A 16,078-nucleotide genomic window follows, 5' to 3' on the forward strand; every position below is an offset into this window, starting at 1 on the left:
TTGATACAAAAAAAAAAGATAATATATGTTCAATAAGATTAAACAACCAATAATAAATGATAATCATAATCATATCCAGCAAAGTCACGTAACCATTAGTGTTTCAAAGTCCTGCAAAGGACGATGAATGAAAAATTCAATTTTACAACATAAAAGCTGGATAAAGGATAACGTATCATCTCATCATGTGCTTAATCTTGGTAAGTGGTAACTTCATATTGAACCTTCTTTCGCCTCAAGAAAGATTTGTTAGGGAGTTTTTTTTTCTTTGATGAAAAAGGTTTAAAGTGATACTCTTTCGATTTTAGCAACAAAAGACTGGGTCAACCAGTTTCTAGTTTTTCATTATTGACGAGCTTTAGGTTGTTTTTTTCTTCTTTTCAATGGAATTAAGTTGTTTCCCTAGAACTTCTGATTTGGAAAATCCAACTTTCACGAGTTCGCAAATGCATTCGTTAGAATTCAAACCTGTTTTTTCAGAAGTTGTTACTTTGTCTTTCTTGATATAAACAAGTCAACTTCGGCAAGTAAATCAGATAAATATAAAAGGGTAAAATATGGTCATTGTATTTGTTGGAAACCATAGCATAGAAGCATACCACAATATTGCTCATAATTAGACGTATACCACCAAACCAATACAGTATAACGTCGTACAACTGTCTACTGCCTACAAAGAGCACAACCAATTGGTAGTCTATTTGCTGGACAATATAACGAATACACACTTCTTTTCAAATTCTCCATGTGGAAAACTTTAACCAAAAAATTGGCATCAGGGCATATTCCCTCTGGTTTTTAAGTTTGACATCATGTAATAATAATTAGCCTAACATTCATTTTCAATCACAAAATATAAATAGTCACCAAACCCGGTGGAGATAACCTCAAAAAGTGGAAGCAGAATGATCAGCTACTGCCAAAAACTTGAAGACCAAAAAACAAAAAGCCTAAACTGTAGTTAGATCAATGCACTTAATCTTCAAGCTCGATAATCTTAACTACGGATGCATCACCAACTTTCTGGCAAACAACTACTCGATCGTGTGACTTTATAACTCCTGATGCTTTTCCATGATCAAGGGCAACCTTTAGAATAGACTCGTTTGTGGCACTTGTTGACTCGGCCTGCAGGAAGAATATGAAATCAATGTCTAGTTAAGTCTCCAAGCATTAAGTGATGGGGTCGTCAAAAAGCAACATGTATAAACAGATAAACCGTACCACCCTATATTCTAGCTTCCGTATGGCTTGATCTAAATTCAACACTCAGCTTCTTCCCCCAAAAGAAGAATCCCATAAATAATACAAAAAAAATTATGAAACAATCACTTACAGGATGTCGGGGATCGGCAAGCATGGGAAAGAGACCTCTGACAATAAGTGATTGCCTAGCCTGTGTCAAAAAATTGAATTGTAAGTTGGTAAACAAGATGATCCAACGTAACACAATATACATCCTGGTAAAGTTTCTAATCATTAGACGAACAAATGTGTCCAAATCTAGGGCAGTACGGCATCAACTTCCAAAGCTCGATACAATTCATGGTTGCATTTCCTTTACACAGGATACAATTAATTACGGGCGAGAATACTGGAGAGTGAAATTAGATTAGTACTATCATTGAGACGTAAAAAATGTCCGGTAGATAAAAAAAATTATAATCGATAATACTTGACAGAAAAACAAGATTGTAAAATATAATTGATACAAAAATATATACTAGAGAAGTAGTATATTAATTACATTAATTGTAAATAGGCTTTCCCACAAATGAGTTGGCAGTTGGTCCTGGAAACGGACAAGAATAAAATGTTCTTAGCAATGCAAAGCACAAAAAAAAAACATTTATTTATAAACTAAAATTTAATTCATATATGTATCTAGGAGGGGGGGTTGGAACTAAACCTAACACCACTCAATAGTTTCTTAAAGAAAATAAATTGGATCAATGCATTAATTATAGAATAACCAATTTTATGCAGTTCTTGCTTGTATATATTCAGAAAAGTTAAATAAAAATAGTTGTGACCTGGTTGGTGGTTTTCGTTTGTTTGAAAAATATATTATACATAATTTTAATGCATCTCAATAGATTAAAAAATGATTTTGGATTAATGTAAAACTGTATGAACCGGATACAGACATTCTACCTCAACACAATGGAATTTGTTAGAAGTTCATTTAACAAAAACTCAGAAAGTTATTCATTAACCACCCTAGAAAGTGTTATTCATTAATCATTGGTGTGATAGTGGTTTTTTACTTGCAAAGATATGTCCTAACTCAATTATCTTATCAAATCCAATCCTTAAAATCAGGCAATTTAGTTTTTACCAAAGCTACATATAAAATCATATCAGTAATAGAATCCAAACTGACAACAGGACAAGGGGGTGTCAGTTACATCCTTGGACACCTAACAGAAAATAAGATGCAAATGAGACAAAAAGATCTAACCTCAAAAGCTCCACTGAAGCTCCATTTCAGCTGATTTGACTTGAGTCGGGGGATCACAACAGAGAGAACCGGCATGGTTGGTCTATATTTTGCTATCAATCTGAAAAGCGCATGTGATGCTTTTAGAAAAGCCTTACAGTCACAAGTGGAATACAGAGAAGAAAAATTGATTTGGACATTAATTGATCCATAACATTCATTTTCCAGGATTACATCAAATTTAGAAGCTAGCCAGTTTATCTCTCCAAGATACTAAATATGAATATATTCATTTCAAATTATTTGTTGACACTACCTTGCAGCCCTTCCAGAAGAAGTGAAACAAATAATAACAGAAGCCTTCACCTTAATAGCTGCTCGTACCTAAACAAATAGGTTTTGCATATAAGAATTACCTTTCAAAGATTAAATAAAACCAATCACCAAGACAAGAAAGCAAAAATAATAGACAAAAAATACTTTTTTAAGATAGAGGCAAGCACTAGAAACTAAAAACAAGCCCACAGCACAAGGCTAACTCTAATGTGGGATCAAGGAGGATCAGATTCATGCATCTTTACCCTGTGAGCATCTGCTGATATTGCAACCAAAACACATGACCACTATGTCACAACTCACAAGACAGTAACCTTATTTTTGCACTCTCACCATTTCATGCACAAGGAACCAGCAAAAAATAAAAAAAGGGGAAAAGTTGAATGTAATTACCGCAGAGGATGCAATAGATTCCAAGTGGGTCATGGGTTCTCCAACATATTTGACGGTTTTCTTAAAATAAAGATCTTGATTGAAAACTTTCTCAGCCTGAAATAGAAGATGGAGATCTCAGCCAAAATTTTGAGTGACATAATGGCATTTCAAATAAGAGATTATTTCATGAATCAAAGGAACTCTGCCAACAAAGGATTCACATTCACATAACTAATGACACTATTATCCAAAGGTATTCTTTCAAACCACCATATGATAGAAAAAGCAAAAATGCTAGAAAGAAATAGATATTCAGAAAAAGAATAGGTGACAACAACATAGTTTCCAGCATTTCTTAGAAGATTTTGTCTAAATGAAGTCGATAGTATCTTCATCTAGTTAGATGAAACTTCGGAAATGAAATAGTACACAAATCAAAGAAATGCTAGAAATCAATGATAAGTAAAAATACAGCACTTCAATATATCAATTCCAAATTAGAAGTGTTTTTACATGATTGAAGTTGTCAAACCACAACACAACACTATAAGATACCAATTCCAAATTATTTAGGCAACAGACCTCATAATACACAGAAGAATTTGATCAGAAATGTTCCCTAAAATACAAAATCAACATCTAGAACAAATTTTAAGTATCAAATGAAATTAAAGAGCAATGAAGTGTACTTACTTCTGCACAAATTTTGCCAACTGTGGAAATAGTCTCAACAGGGTATAACCCGCGTAAGGTCTCAGCACCTAGAAGTATTGCATCACTTCCTGTATATTAATAACAGTTAAACAAATATCCATTAAATGATTATAACAAAACCATGCAGAACAAACACTATAAGAAAACCAAATTACTGTGAAGGGTCAAAATCAGAAAAAATCAAAGGAGAAATGTTTATTGAACGTCTTTAATAATCACCTAAAGAAGGTTGTTGGGTAACACACAAACAAATGTCAAAAGCACAACAACAAGCACACTGAATATATAGGCACCAATGAACCAAAAACTAAATGATTGAAACAAACAGGCCAAATTCTGAAAATGAAGATAGCAATATTTTCTGCCTCCGATAGTCACCTACAGAAGGTTACAAGTTACCATGCAAACCAATGTTGAAAACGCATTAGACAACTTCAAGGCTCAAGCAAATAGATAGGCACTAAATGGAAGAGAAATGACATACGTGAAATGTAGAGGGGGGAAAAAAATCCTGCATCTCTCATTTGTAGACCAGTGGTGCGTACAGTAATACAATGGCACTGATAACACACTTCATTTTTCTCACATACACAAATGATTTCAATTTCTTATTTTCACCACTCTCTAACTTCCTCTCTCACTTTCACAGACACACTCTCCTTTTCCTGGTATATACCCCATCACACTTTTCTTTGTGCTACACAGAAGAACTTTCAATTTCTCAGCTCACTTACATTCACTTCTCACACAAGCACTTACAACACTGTACTGGAGCATTGCACATATTTCTATGTCCTATAGTTGGTTGAATTTCACTATTTTACAATATCTAGAATATTAAAATGTATAAGTCAGCCAAGTTACCATTTTCATAAGTCTACAATATTATAGACCATAGTACCTCCAAATCCAATATCTACTAAAAATCAGAACTTTTGAGCATTAAATAGAGTTGGTTACAACTTTATTCTAATATGAAAATTTTAAGGTACCAAAATCTAAACTTAAAGAGAAGAGAAATATTTCCTGGAAAGCCTAGTAGTCACCAACCTAACTAGTGGCATCATATGACAAGTGACTTACCATCTAAAACAGCATTGGCAACATCAGTGGCTTCTGCACGAGTTGGTCTTAAGTTGTCAGTCATGCTATCCACAACACGTGTAAGCACAGCAGGTTTCCCAGCCATATTACACTTGTATAGGGCAGATTTTTGAAAGAAAAATACCTACAAAAGCAAATGGCAGTTGATTAACATCTCTGCAGGCATTCACATCATGGAGACAGCAAATGATCATAACCCATAACTTCAATCTACACAGAAGATTAATTGCAAGAATCTCCTCACCTTCTCCGGGGGAAGATCAATGCCCAAATTCCCACGGGAAAGGATAATACCATCTGCTTCTCGTAGAATCTCATCAAAATGGGTCAATCCCTAGAAAACACAGGTGTACATATGCAATTGAATCAGAATGGCTGATAGGAATCTAATTTACAGAGAAACTAAGCTCTCCAGTAAATTATGAAAAAATGCAGTTCACCTCAACATTTTCAATTTTTGCAAATATTTGAGTCTGGCTTAGATCACCTAACTTAGAAAGGAATTCACGTGCCTGCATTTCAAACACAAAAGAATTCTGTTAATAGAAAACCTGAAACAGCTAAAGAAAAATAAATTAAATGACCAATAATGAACTCCAAAAGACTAAACCAAAGTAAAGAATGTGGAACACAAATTACCTGGCGGACATCTTCAGCATGCCTAGTATATGACAATGATAGAAAATCAATTTTGTTTTTTACTCCCCAGGTGCTTATAACCTGCAAGGAAAGAATAACAGCCCACAACTTTAAAGAAGCCTATATTAAAGCACATGCAAACTATACATATTTTGATGATAGAAAACTCGTTAAAACATGGAAGTAAAAAGTAGAAATTACCTCCTTGTCTTTATCGGTGAGGGTAGGCAAGTCAATATGAACTTGAGAGGCATGCAAAGTGAACAATGACCCAGCCAATGTTGCCGAATTCTTTATAGTACAAATGACATCCTGCCCTTTAACTTCAGATACCTGCATAGTTTCAGGAATAACTCAACATGCATGAAGGACTTCAACTATTCCTATTTATGTTATCCTATGCCATTGCTATTGATTTTGAAAATATCAACAAAATTTTAACTTAAATTATACAAAATCACAATATAGACTCAATCAAATGGTTAGTATAGATTTTAAAAAAACTGAAGGACACGACAATAAAAAAAATGAAAAGGGGCTTATCAGAACAAATTTTGTCTTCTGTGCCCAACTCATTACCTCTAGCCATACGGAAGTAGTTTCACTTCCTGTGAACAAGTATTGACCAATAAAAATGGTGTCTCCCTTCGTCATTGACTGTAAACAATTCAAACAAGATTAAGGTTCAAACAATGCATGAGAAAAAAATAAAATGAGTCCACATAATATATGGATTGTATTCAATAACAAATTGCAATTCAAGCAAAGGGCCTGTAAGGAATCATGCAAATGCAATTTACTATTTATAACACCATAAGCAAGATCAAAATCGCATAGATAGCTGAAATTTACAGCTAGTTTTAACTAAGAAAAGGTAGCAAGTTGAGATTGTTTCCAATCCAAGCAAGACCACGGGCAACAAAGAGTAAAACTGACTAAAAGAAATCACACAGGTTAATACTCCCAGAAAATATGTACAAGAAAAGCAAGTCGGTCACATAATATCATGAGAAGGCTGAAAACTTTAACAAACCTTTGCCAATCCATCGAAATTGATCGGCAGTATCTGCGAAGACGCTTCTTGTCCCCGGTCTGGAGTCAGAACAACCTGACCATCGGCCTGGAGCGAGATCGCTTTCTCACTTTTGTTAACAACCTGCATCTCTGCACCAACAGTGTCCAGCATAACCTGGCAAAGGCAACAACAATAGTGTAACCAACACTCAGCTCCTTTTCCATCACATACAAGAAACCTAACCAACAACAATGCATGCGTACACAAATTGTAGGGACATAAATAGACATTCCCCATGCACTCAACAAAACCTTAATCCTAACAAAATAGACGCCAAACATGTAAAAGTAAAACACAAGGGTTTCATTTCTAACTTCTTCTCAAAGCAATCGACTTTTTTAGAATGTTTGTACCAAAAAAAAAATATTATTAAGTTATAAAAAAAAAAAAAAAAAAACTCACAGCACAGAGTTTCTTAGTAGTCTTGATAGCATTCTTCAGATTCTCCAAAGTTTCCTGATGATATTCAGGGTCACCCCAAGAGAAGTCGAAACGAGCCACTACAATAAAAACAAGTAGATACTCTCACATCAAATAAACGTTTAACAAACGGTAAAATATTAGAATAACAATGAAGCAAAAAGTAAGAGACAACGACATATACGGATATACCTGACATTCCAGCTTTGAGACAAGCAGAAATAACCTCGACCGATCGAGATTTAGGACCCAGGGTACCAACGATCTTCGTCATTGCCGGAAAGAAATTCTGAAAACGCAAAACATATTTATTTTAAAAAAAATAAAGAAAGAAAAGAATGTTGAAGAGAAATAAGAAGAAGAGACTCACAGGCTTGGATGGTTCGAGGATGGAAACCATGCGAATGGGTTCCTCGAGAAGTAAGTGACCGGAATGCATTTTTGCTTCTTTTTCACGCACACGCAGAGAGACAGGGAGCGAATAAAGAGAAAGAAGAAGAAGAAGAAGAAGTTTGATGAGCAGTGACACAACGCTGTTTTGTAGAAGGTTTTAGGAATATGCTTGCGCTCTTCTATTGACCCTTGCTTTAACCACTTTTTGTTTTCGTTTTACTTCACTTTTTTTCTTCCTATAATTCCTACTCCACTACAAGAAGTGGCTGAAGGGTTAAATATATTTTTTCCTTGGCTCAAAATTTGCAATTTCAAAGTAATTTTTTAGTTATCTAATTTAAGAATAGCAGAAATTTAATTTTATCAGAACTAAAATATCACATATTAAAGATTAAAAATGAGCTATTTTTAAAATTAAGAAATTATAAATTTAAGAGACAAAAAAAAACTTAGCCTAAATCTAATGGAATAAAAAAATATTTAAACCTATGAATAATAAGAGTATATCACCCAATTATTCTTCAGTTAGTACTGGGTTACATTAATTACACAATACCTAATGTTGTATTTTTCTTAAAAAAAGTTTTGCTGATTTCGTAAGTAGCTCAATGTTTTTCCTATGATATTAATTGTAAATGACATGAACAATTTGTTTTTAGCTCATTCGGTGCGGAGAATTTGTTTGTCGTTAGCCTAAGGAAGAAAAGGTTGAGACGTGATGACCTTTTGTAAAATTAATTTCCGTGTAGCATAACTCCGCTGCTATATGAAGGACTTTTATTTTGGTATGTGAAGGTCTTTTATTTTGGTATGTGAAAGGACTTTTTTTTATGACATTCAAAAGCTAGGATAACTATTTTTAAAATAGGTTAAATTCACGACTTTTTTTTTCCTAATTCCTCCCAAATTTAAAAGTGCGTATATTTTTCCCTGAACAAAATATCTAATCAGCTAATTATGGCTTTATTTGGTGGGGCATGATAAGGTAATTTTATCATTTTTATCCAATCTGTTTATCAGTTAAAATTTTATCATATGATGAAGATTGAGTTAAAACTTAAAAACTAGCCAATCAAATAGGATTAAGAAATATTTTCTCTATTTACTCTTGACTTTTTTTTAGTACCTTTATATAAAAAAAAAAATTCATGTGTCCAGAAATGAAATAAAACTTATATTCTTCTTGTGGTTTATTGATTAATTGCACATGACACATGTAACATGGTATGATAATGACAGAGCTCCTAATAAAAAAATATAATTATGTGAAGGAGGAACCAAAATGGAAAATTTTAACTCTTTTCAACTGGTTGTTTTTCTTTTATAGTATGTGAGACACTATTATGTCCTTTTTTTTAATTAAATCATTCAGTTAAAATCACTTTGTTATAATAAGGTTATTTAATTTTCAAATACAAAAGAATAAAATTCTTAACGAGAGGCATCAACAAATCATTCAAGGTTGTTTGCTCAAGCATTCCACCAATTAATAAACTTCTCCAATTCTATTATCCTCTTGCTTAATCCAAACTTAGATGTGAAGCTTCTCTCTTATTCCATTAAGTGTTATTCAATTGAAAAAAAAAATCAAATTAGTTAAATTTTATTCTTTTCCAATTTGAATTAAATCTTGGAACATCCCTATATGGTACACACTCATCCCAATAGGAATTGGGAAGCATGGGAAGAAACGAAAAGGTAAGATGAGCAGCACATGGTATTTCAAAGATAAGGTGTGCGGTAAAGCATTGATTCAAGCTGTAATGTTCTTCACATAAGTAAATACACATTGATTAATACTGTAGTATTTGTTTGATTCTTTTTACCAAGCTTACATAAAATTTATTACAAAATAAATAATATCTACTAAAATATAAAATAAAATTCACATTAAGCATTACATTTATAAAATAACACGGTATGCTTAAATTCTTGATAAAAAATTTCCTAAATCATAATTCAGACAGAAAGTCTTATCTTGTAACTTTGATCTAAATCACCATTTTGACATTTTGACTTCAAATAAGGATGCAGATCTTCTGGAATGAATAACATTTCTTAATAGATAGAAATAAAATTAGTTTTAAATTTATAATACAATATTTAAATAACAAAATAGTTTTATTTTAATCATTAAGTATCCAAAATCCAAATGCAATTCTATTCCGTAAGTACAGAACTTTATTGAAGTGGTTTCGATTCTCTGTAAAATTGGAAGCCTCAGATTTGTCCATTGGCACCACGATTTGCATGGCCCATCTAATTTGTTGGTTAAAGGTAAAATTCTGTGGATCGTGCTTACCGGTCTTTCCACTGTAACTTACTTTATAAGTTCTATTCCGTCAACAAATAATAATTATTGTGATCTCATTTTCTGAACGTAATTATTGTTTTTTTTTTATTATTGTGATCTCTTTTGGGGAGTCAAAACCTGAAAAGCATATTTCAAACTAATATCAAATATAAAAGAGAACAAAGAGTGAGGTTAATCTTATAAAGATTCCACTTATTACCAACCTAATCCTTCCTAAGGATGTATATATTGACGTTTTAATCGTCCTTAAGGACATTTTTGAAAACAATGCCCAAGTATCTCAATTTATTAGGAATATCAGCAACATAATTTTTTTCTACACTATTCTAAATATATTTTTTATAGTGGCCAAAATATATATATAAAGATTATTTTATTCTACAAACAAAGACTCAATTTTTTTATACAAAGGCAGATTCGTGTGGCAAGAAGGGAAGAGAGGGAAAGAGGAAAGTAAAGAAGGAAGAAAGGTTAATAGGAAAAGTTGGGTGTCAATAATTGGAGAAAATGGTATTTTGATTTTAGGCAATTATGATAGGGGTCAATAGCAATTGTGGAGGGGCTAATATCAACCCCCATTTTGTGCTTTCAAGTTCTTATTGGGAGGGCTTTGTTATTCTCATTTCCCTTTTTTTTTTGCTGAGTATTTCCCTTTTGTTAATGAAGTTGACACTCCAGTTTTTTTTTTATAAAAATATTTTTGACAAAAATAAGTTTCTATTATATACTTTATTCAATGGAAATTTATTTCTATTATGAATGTGAAATAGATACACAATAGAAATAAGTTTCTCTTGTGTAAAATTTCACAAAAAAAAAAACACAACGGAAACATATTATATAGTTTCTTTATATTTTTGAGCTATTTTTCAATCAAAATTAGAGATTTTTCTCGGTAATTAATTTATGTAATAGAAATTTATATAAACTCTTAACACAACTCATTGAAATAAAACTCCAGTTACAATTGTAAAAAAAATACTAAAAACATTTAAATACTTGTTTGTAAATTTAGTTCTTGAAAATATTAGATAAAATAATTAACTTTTTTATTCATTTATCTCTTACCATAAATATAATGAAATCTTTATTTTATTTTATCATAAATGACTCGTCTCACACTTTGCCTGAAGAAAACTAAGTTGTTGGTCTGTTAGCTAATTATGGTTATTCTTTGGAGGGTCAATTGAAGATATTTTATTTTGTTTCTTCCTCTTTGTATTGTGCTGTTTTAGTAGATGTTCTTGGAGCGTGTTTTCGCGTGATTTTTAGTGTTTCGTTGGGACTTTAGCCCCTTTACTTCACAAAAATAAAAATAAAGAAGGTAATAATGTATAATCAGAAATGTTTTTATATATCAAATATTTCATTAATATATGTATTTTTTATTTATTTTTTAATCAATACATGTAATTTTTCTCTAAAGCAATAATTTTTAACATTCTATTTTTTCAAACTTTTAATTAACACTCATTATTCTTCTCTTATCTCTCTTTTATTTAACACATTATATAATTTATTATACATATATATTTTTCTCTGTTTTATATTTCACTTTCCGAGTATCAAATAGATTTTTTTGGGTGTCCAAAATCATTTTACTATTCTTTATTTATCTCTTGGATCGTGTATCATACTAATACTCTATGTGTCTATTTGTCGTGTGAATGTTCATGCATGATTTTCCAAATATAAAACCATTCCAACTTTCTAAATGAAAAGTCAATCGCTCTCCATTTGCCTCTTCCACTCTATAAGATGAAGGCACTGCAGAAGATTGGATGTGCATGCTTTATTAACGGCCATTTACGAGACAACTGCACATGACAATAAAAATTGAATTTGTGGTATTTATCCGATTCCGTCTCAAATTTGATGGTTAAAATTTGTTTTAACCGGAATCAAATCTGGGATTTTCCCAATTTGAGAAGTGGGAGCCTGCTACATATACTTTTATAATTATTATTAATAATATAATTATATATTTATTATAATTCTATTCTTATATATATTATATGTAATTGTTACTTCATATTTTATTGTTTATAATTAATAAAAAAAATAGAATAATTATTTTAATAGTTAAATAAATAATATTATAGTTATAATGCTAATTATAACAAAATTAAAACTTATACATTTAACTAAAAATATAATTTAGTTCTTAAATATGTTTGCGTTATTTATTTTTTATTAAATTATATATATATATATATATATATATATTAAATTAAAATATAATTAATAACTTAATTTATGATTTATTTAAACAGACGAATAAATATTATTTTTTAAAAGATACGAGATAGATTTCTGAGGAGTTTCCCTAATGAAACCCAGTAAAAATAGGATTGGGTTATATATTTTTTACCTATTTTTTTAAAACCCAAATCTGTCTTACCTTTAGTGTGAATGGAGATAGGCAAATGAGTCCAGTAGCCACGCCATCCAAGAGAGAGCCCAAACTGAAACTAAACACAAACTCGGGCCATGCCCATGGTTTTAAGAGATCGTTGTTTTATATCTCAAGACAAGGGCAACAACATCAATACTTTTTCACAAAGCTCAAAATTTTTTACAAAGAAAAAAGAACTAACACAATTTAATTAAAGAGCTAACAAGAGTAATAATACCCAGGAAGACAATGGAACCAAAAATGAGGAGCATCCATGCATGACACAAGTTAGTGGTCATTGGATGTCTTGGGTGGTAGCAAGTGAAGGAGAAAACGAAGTGCGCGAGCGAGCCTCATCATAATCATCTCCGAGCGGCGACTGTTCCACCACCCTTATCTCCTCAATCATTTTCACAACCTCCAACATACACGGCCTCTTCTCCGGCTGCGCCGCCACGCACGCCATCCCCACGTGCAGCATCGCCACCAACTCATCCTCAATGTTCTTGTACCTCAGCAACTCCTGGTCAAACACCTCCGAAGTCCACTCTTCTTTCACCACCGACTTCACCCACTTCGGAAGATCCACCTCAGCCAGCTCCTCCACACGCGGCCGCGCCGGAGATGGGTACTGCGTCGACGGAGCCCTCCCCGTCAGAACCTCCAACAGCAGCACCCCGAAACCGTACACGTCGGCTTCTTGAGACAGCCTCTTCACTTCAACTTGCTCCGGCGTCCTGTACCCTCCCATCCTCGCAATCGCATGAACGGGGTTTAACATCAATGATAACCCAAAGTCAGAGATTAAAGCGACGCTGTTCTTATCGAGAAGCACGTTGGAAGATTTCACGTTCCCGTGAGGTATTTTTGATGCGTGAATCCGTGCCAACCCTCTAGCCGCACCTAACACCAAACTTATTCTTGTGGTCCAATCTAACGGAATCCTTCCTGGTCCCCGGTTCCCTATATATAATACAATCAAGCTTATCAAATTAATTAAAGTTTATCATGAAGGATCATGTCCCATCAGAGCTCGCTCGAGTTTGAGTTTAACTAACCATGAAGAAGAGCATGCAAGCTTCCATTGGGGAGATAATCATAGACAAGAAGCTTTTCTTCCTTAGCGTAATAATAAGCTCTGAGTCTAACAATGTTGGGGTGCTTGAGCTTCCCTACAACATCCATGTACTGTTCAAACTCATTTCTCTCGCAGGGGTTAGCGTCTTTGAGTCTCTTCACAGCCACGGTGCAGCCGTCATCGAGCACCGCTCTGTAAACAGTCCCCAAGCTTCCTTTTCCGAGCATCTCCGCCGAAGCTCGAAGCAGATCCTCCAACTCAAACTGGTTCCTCCTATCGAAAAACACAAGCTTGCTTCTTTCCGTCTCAGTATTGGTCCCATCGCTGTCTCTATCCAAGTTTTCACCGTTCCCATACACCTTCTTCTCGCTCCCACTGCTACTCCCACTCTTCCTCTTGGCACTCTCGCTCCCCACCACCGAGCCAGAGGTGGAACCTCTGGCGCAACAATGCGCCACCACGAACGACGTCGCCACCAGCACCGCCACGCAAACCGCCACCACGATCGCCACAATTACACCGGCGCTCAATCCTTTCTTTCTCGGAGTGTCGGGAACGGTTACACTACTTGTTTGCGGGAACGAGCTCGGTTTTGCAGGGACGGTTATTGTAGTCTCTGTGCCTGGCTCTGTTTCGGAGCATTTAGGTAGCGGGGTGGACCCGCAGAGGGCGTGGTTTCCGGAGAAGCTCGCATTGCCGAATTTGGTGAGCATGGAATCGGAGACGTGGCCGCGGAGTTCGTTATTGGTGACGTTGAGTTCGGTGAGGTTTTGGAGGGAAGCGGAAAGGTCGGGGACGTGGCCGGAGAGGGCGTTGTTCTGTAACCTCAGCGTGAGGAGGTGGGTTAGTTTCGCAAATTGTGTGGGGATGGGGCCTCGGATGTTGTTGTCGGAGATGTCTAGGCGGAGGAGGAGGCGGAGGGAGGATATCTCCGGCGGAATCTCGCCGGAGAAGTCGTTGCGGGAGAGGTAGAGGAGTTCCAGGCTTGTGCAGTTTAAGAGAGGTGAAACGGTGCCGTTTAAGCGGTTTTCGTGGAGGTCGAGGAAACGGAGGTAGGTTAGTGTGGAGAGGGAGTCTATTGGGCCGCGGAGGTTGAGGGAAGGAAGGGTGAGGCCCACTACCCTGCCGTTTGGGGAGCATTCGATGCCGCGCCATACGGCGGAGCAGGCGTCGGCGCCGGTCCAGTTGGTGAGGAGGTTGCCGTGGGTGTCGGTTTGGAGACGGAATTCGGTAAGTGCGAGTGTATCGTTCTGCCCTGCAGCCTCTGCAGAAACACAGAGGATGCACAAGCACAAGGCCAGTGTCAGGATTATGAGACAAAGACAAACCTGTTTCATGTTATGGTGTGGGAAGGGAGGGAACGATGGTGGTGTTTTTAATTTAAAAGAAATTTCAGATTTGGGATTAGCAAATGCAATGAGAATATGATTGGAGAGAGTGTGTGATTGAGGAAAAGTGTTGAAGCTGTTGTTATTATAGGTCATGGAGAGGTAAAGGTAATGGGATTTCGAAGGTCGAAGGGGTGGGTGGTAGTGTCTATGATTGCTGTTGTCCTCTTCTTCATAAGAATAGAATCAGTGACAAGAGGATGCTTTTTCTTTTGCTAGGCTTTTTATGCTAAAGGGAAATTAGAAAATAAAATAAAATGTTGTGGTTCTTGAAATCTTGATTGATTGATTCTGCCTGCTGCTTTGTTCCCTTATGCTTGCAGTACTAATGTACTTTGTCGCCAGAGGAAATTTAAATAGTGTAATGGAATTAAAAATACATCAGAAGAGCTGAATCAAATGTGAAATGTTATCTTAATAGTTTTTATAAGCCTGCAGTAATCAGTATTATTGTATTTTGTTAATGCAATGGGTGTCACTGTCTATGAAAATTTGAAGCTGATATTCTGGATAAACTACTTTTCAGCTTTTCTGTCCAAAGTTGTATTCACTCCCACTCTCCCACGGTCCCGACTTTATTTGGAGAGAACTCAAAAAAACTACTATATTTTACGTTACATTGGCAGGAAATTGATCGATCGGCAAAAAGCATGTGCAACAACAAATTTAAACTAAGGAGAGTAACTAACTGACTAACCATCATATTTGTACTGTTTTACACTTAGATGTTCATATTTCCTCATGACAATTCTGGTTGGAATTAATTAAATCACAAGCTAGAAGCTACAAGTCCACAGCCAGAACCTCAGCGAACATAATTATTTTCTTTAGAGGTCTTTCCATCTCTTGAACGTGCATTCTGTGCACAACCAAGTCCATAGTTCTTGATATATTACTGATCACACATATCAAATTCATGAGTTCACATGTGCTTCCAATGATGCAATTGGTAAGGTTTTTTTGGCCCATAAAGGTCAATTTTTTTAGTTATTATGCAAGGGTAAAAGGGGTTCACTGTTGACGATCATCTGGTCTAGAACAACTCATCCTAAACCTAAATAATTGTAGGTGATTCCTCTGATCTTTTTATTCTGTTTTATATTCCTTTTCCTATCACTCATCAATAGGTTAATAATACCACTACCCTTTCTCAAGAATTGTTTTCCCCAGTAATTACGGCACACAGAACTACTTAAGACGCAAGATCCACGCTTAAAGAGTTATTTCCCCTTAAGCAAGTACAGCACTTTTTTTTTAAGATGAGAAAACTGAAAATTTGAACTGGCTACATGCAACAGGAAAATCTTGTGTGTTGCTGTTTATGTGCATGTTGTGGATTTTTCTTTTCTTTCTTCACTGAAATTTATTTTGGTGGGGAAAGAAGCAATTGAAATTAAATATACCTTG

General features: G+C 34.8%; 2 protein-coding genes across 3 annotated transcripts; both read right to left on the minus strand.

The window, feature by feature from the left end:
* Positions 1-588: 588 nt before the first annotated feature.
* LOC100781158 (pyruvate kinase 1, cytosolic) lies at positions 589-7,742 on the minus strand. Of its 2 annotated transcripts, XM_006604547.4 has the most exons (17): positions 7,474-7,742; positions 7,296-7,392; positions 7,086-7,183; positions 6,642-6,797; positions 6,188-6,265; positions 5,810-5,941; positions 5,609-5,689; positions 5,410-5,481; positions 5,214-5,303; positions 4,949-5,093; positions 3,845-3,933; positions 3,170-3,265; positions 2,757-2,824; positions 2,462-2,561; positions 1,748-1,792; positions 1,337-1,396; positions 589-1,128 (listed from the first exon to the last, which is right to left on the minus strand). In XM_006604547.4, exons 1-17 carry the CDS (start codon positions 7,540-7,542, stop codon positions 976-978), a joined length of 1,629 nt encoding a protein of 542 aa, XP_006604610.1. In that variant the 5' UTR covers positions 7,543-7,742; the 3' UTR covers positions 589-975. The 2 variants fall into 2 exon arrangements, with proteins under 2 accessions (XP_006604610.1, XP_006604611.1); XM_006604548.3 differs by lacking the exon at positions 1,748-1,792.
* A 4,565-nt stretch (positions 7,743-12,307) lies between these two features.
* Positions 12,308-15,037, minus strand: LOC100781702 (leucine-rich repeat receptor-like protein kinase PXC1). The gene is made up of 2 exons (XM_003554364.5): positions 13,264-15,037; positions 12,308-13,168 (listed from the first exon to the last, which is right to left on the minus strand). The coding sequence occupies exons 1-2, from the start codon at positions 14,765-14,767 to the stop codon at positions 12,501-12,503; spliced, it is 2,172 nt and encodes a 723-aa protein (XP_003554412.1). The 5' UTR covers positions 14,768-15,037; the 3' UTR covers positions 12,308-12,500.
* Between the last annotated feature and the right edge of the window lie 1,041 nt (positions 15,038-16,078).

Source organism: Glycine max, chromosome 19, assembly GCF_000004515.6.
Source record: "Glycine max cultivar Williams 82 chromosome 19, Glycine_max_v4.0, whole genome shotgun sequence".
Lineage (NCBI taxonomy): Eukaryota > Viridiplantae > Streptophyta > Magnoliopsida > Fabales > Fabaceae > Glycine > Glycine max.

What these genes read in the sequence shown, in the direction of transcription:
- LOC100781702 (XM_003554364.5), bottom strand. Translation starts at nt 14,767, where the DNA reads ATGACCTATAATAACAACAGCTTCAACACTTTTCCTCAATCACACACT. An exon ending in CTTGCATGCTCTTCTTCATG is followed by an intron (nt 13,169 to 13,263) that starts GTTAGTTAAACT and finishes TATTATATATAG; the next exon opens with GGAACCGGGGACCAGGAAGG.
- LOC100781158 (XM_006604547.4), bottom strand. Translation starts at nt 7,542, where the DNA reads ATGCATTCCGGTCACTTACTTCTCGAGGAACCCATTCGCATGGTTTCC. An exon ending in ATTTCGATGGATTGGCAAAG is followed by an intron (nt 6,266 to 6,641) that starts GTTTGTTAAAGT and finishes AATTGTTTACAG; the next exon opens with TCAATGACGAAGGGAGACAC. An exon ending in TTGCCGATCCCCGACATCCT is followed by an intron (nt 1,129 to 1,336) that starts GTAAGTGATTGT and finishes TTCTTCCTGCAG; the next exon opens with GCCGAGTCAACAAGTGCCAC.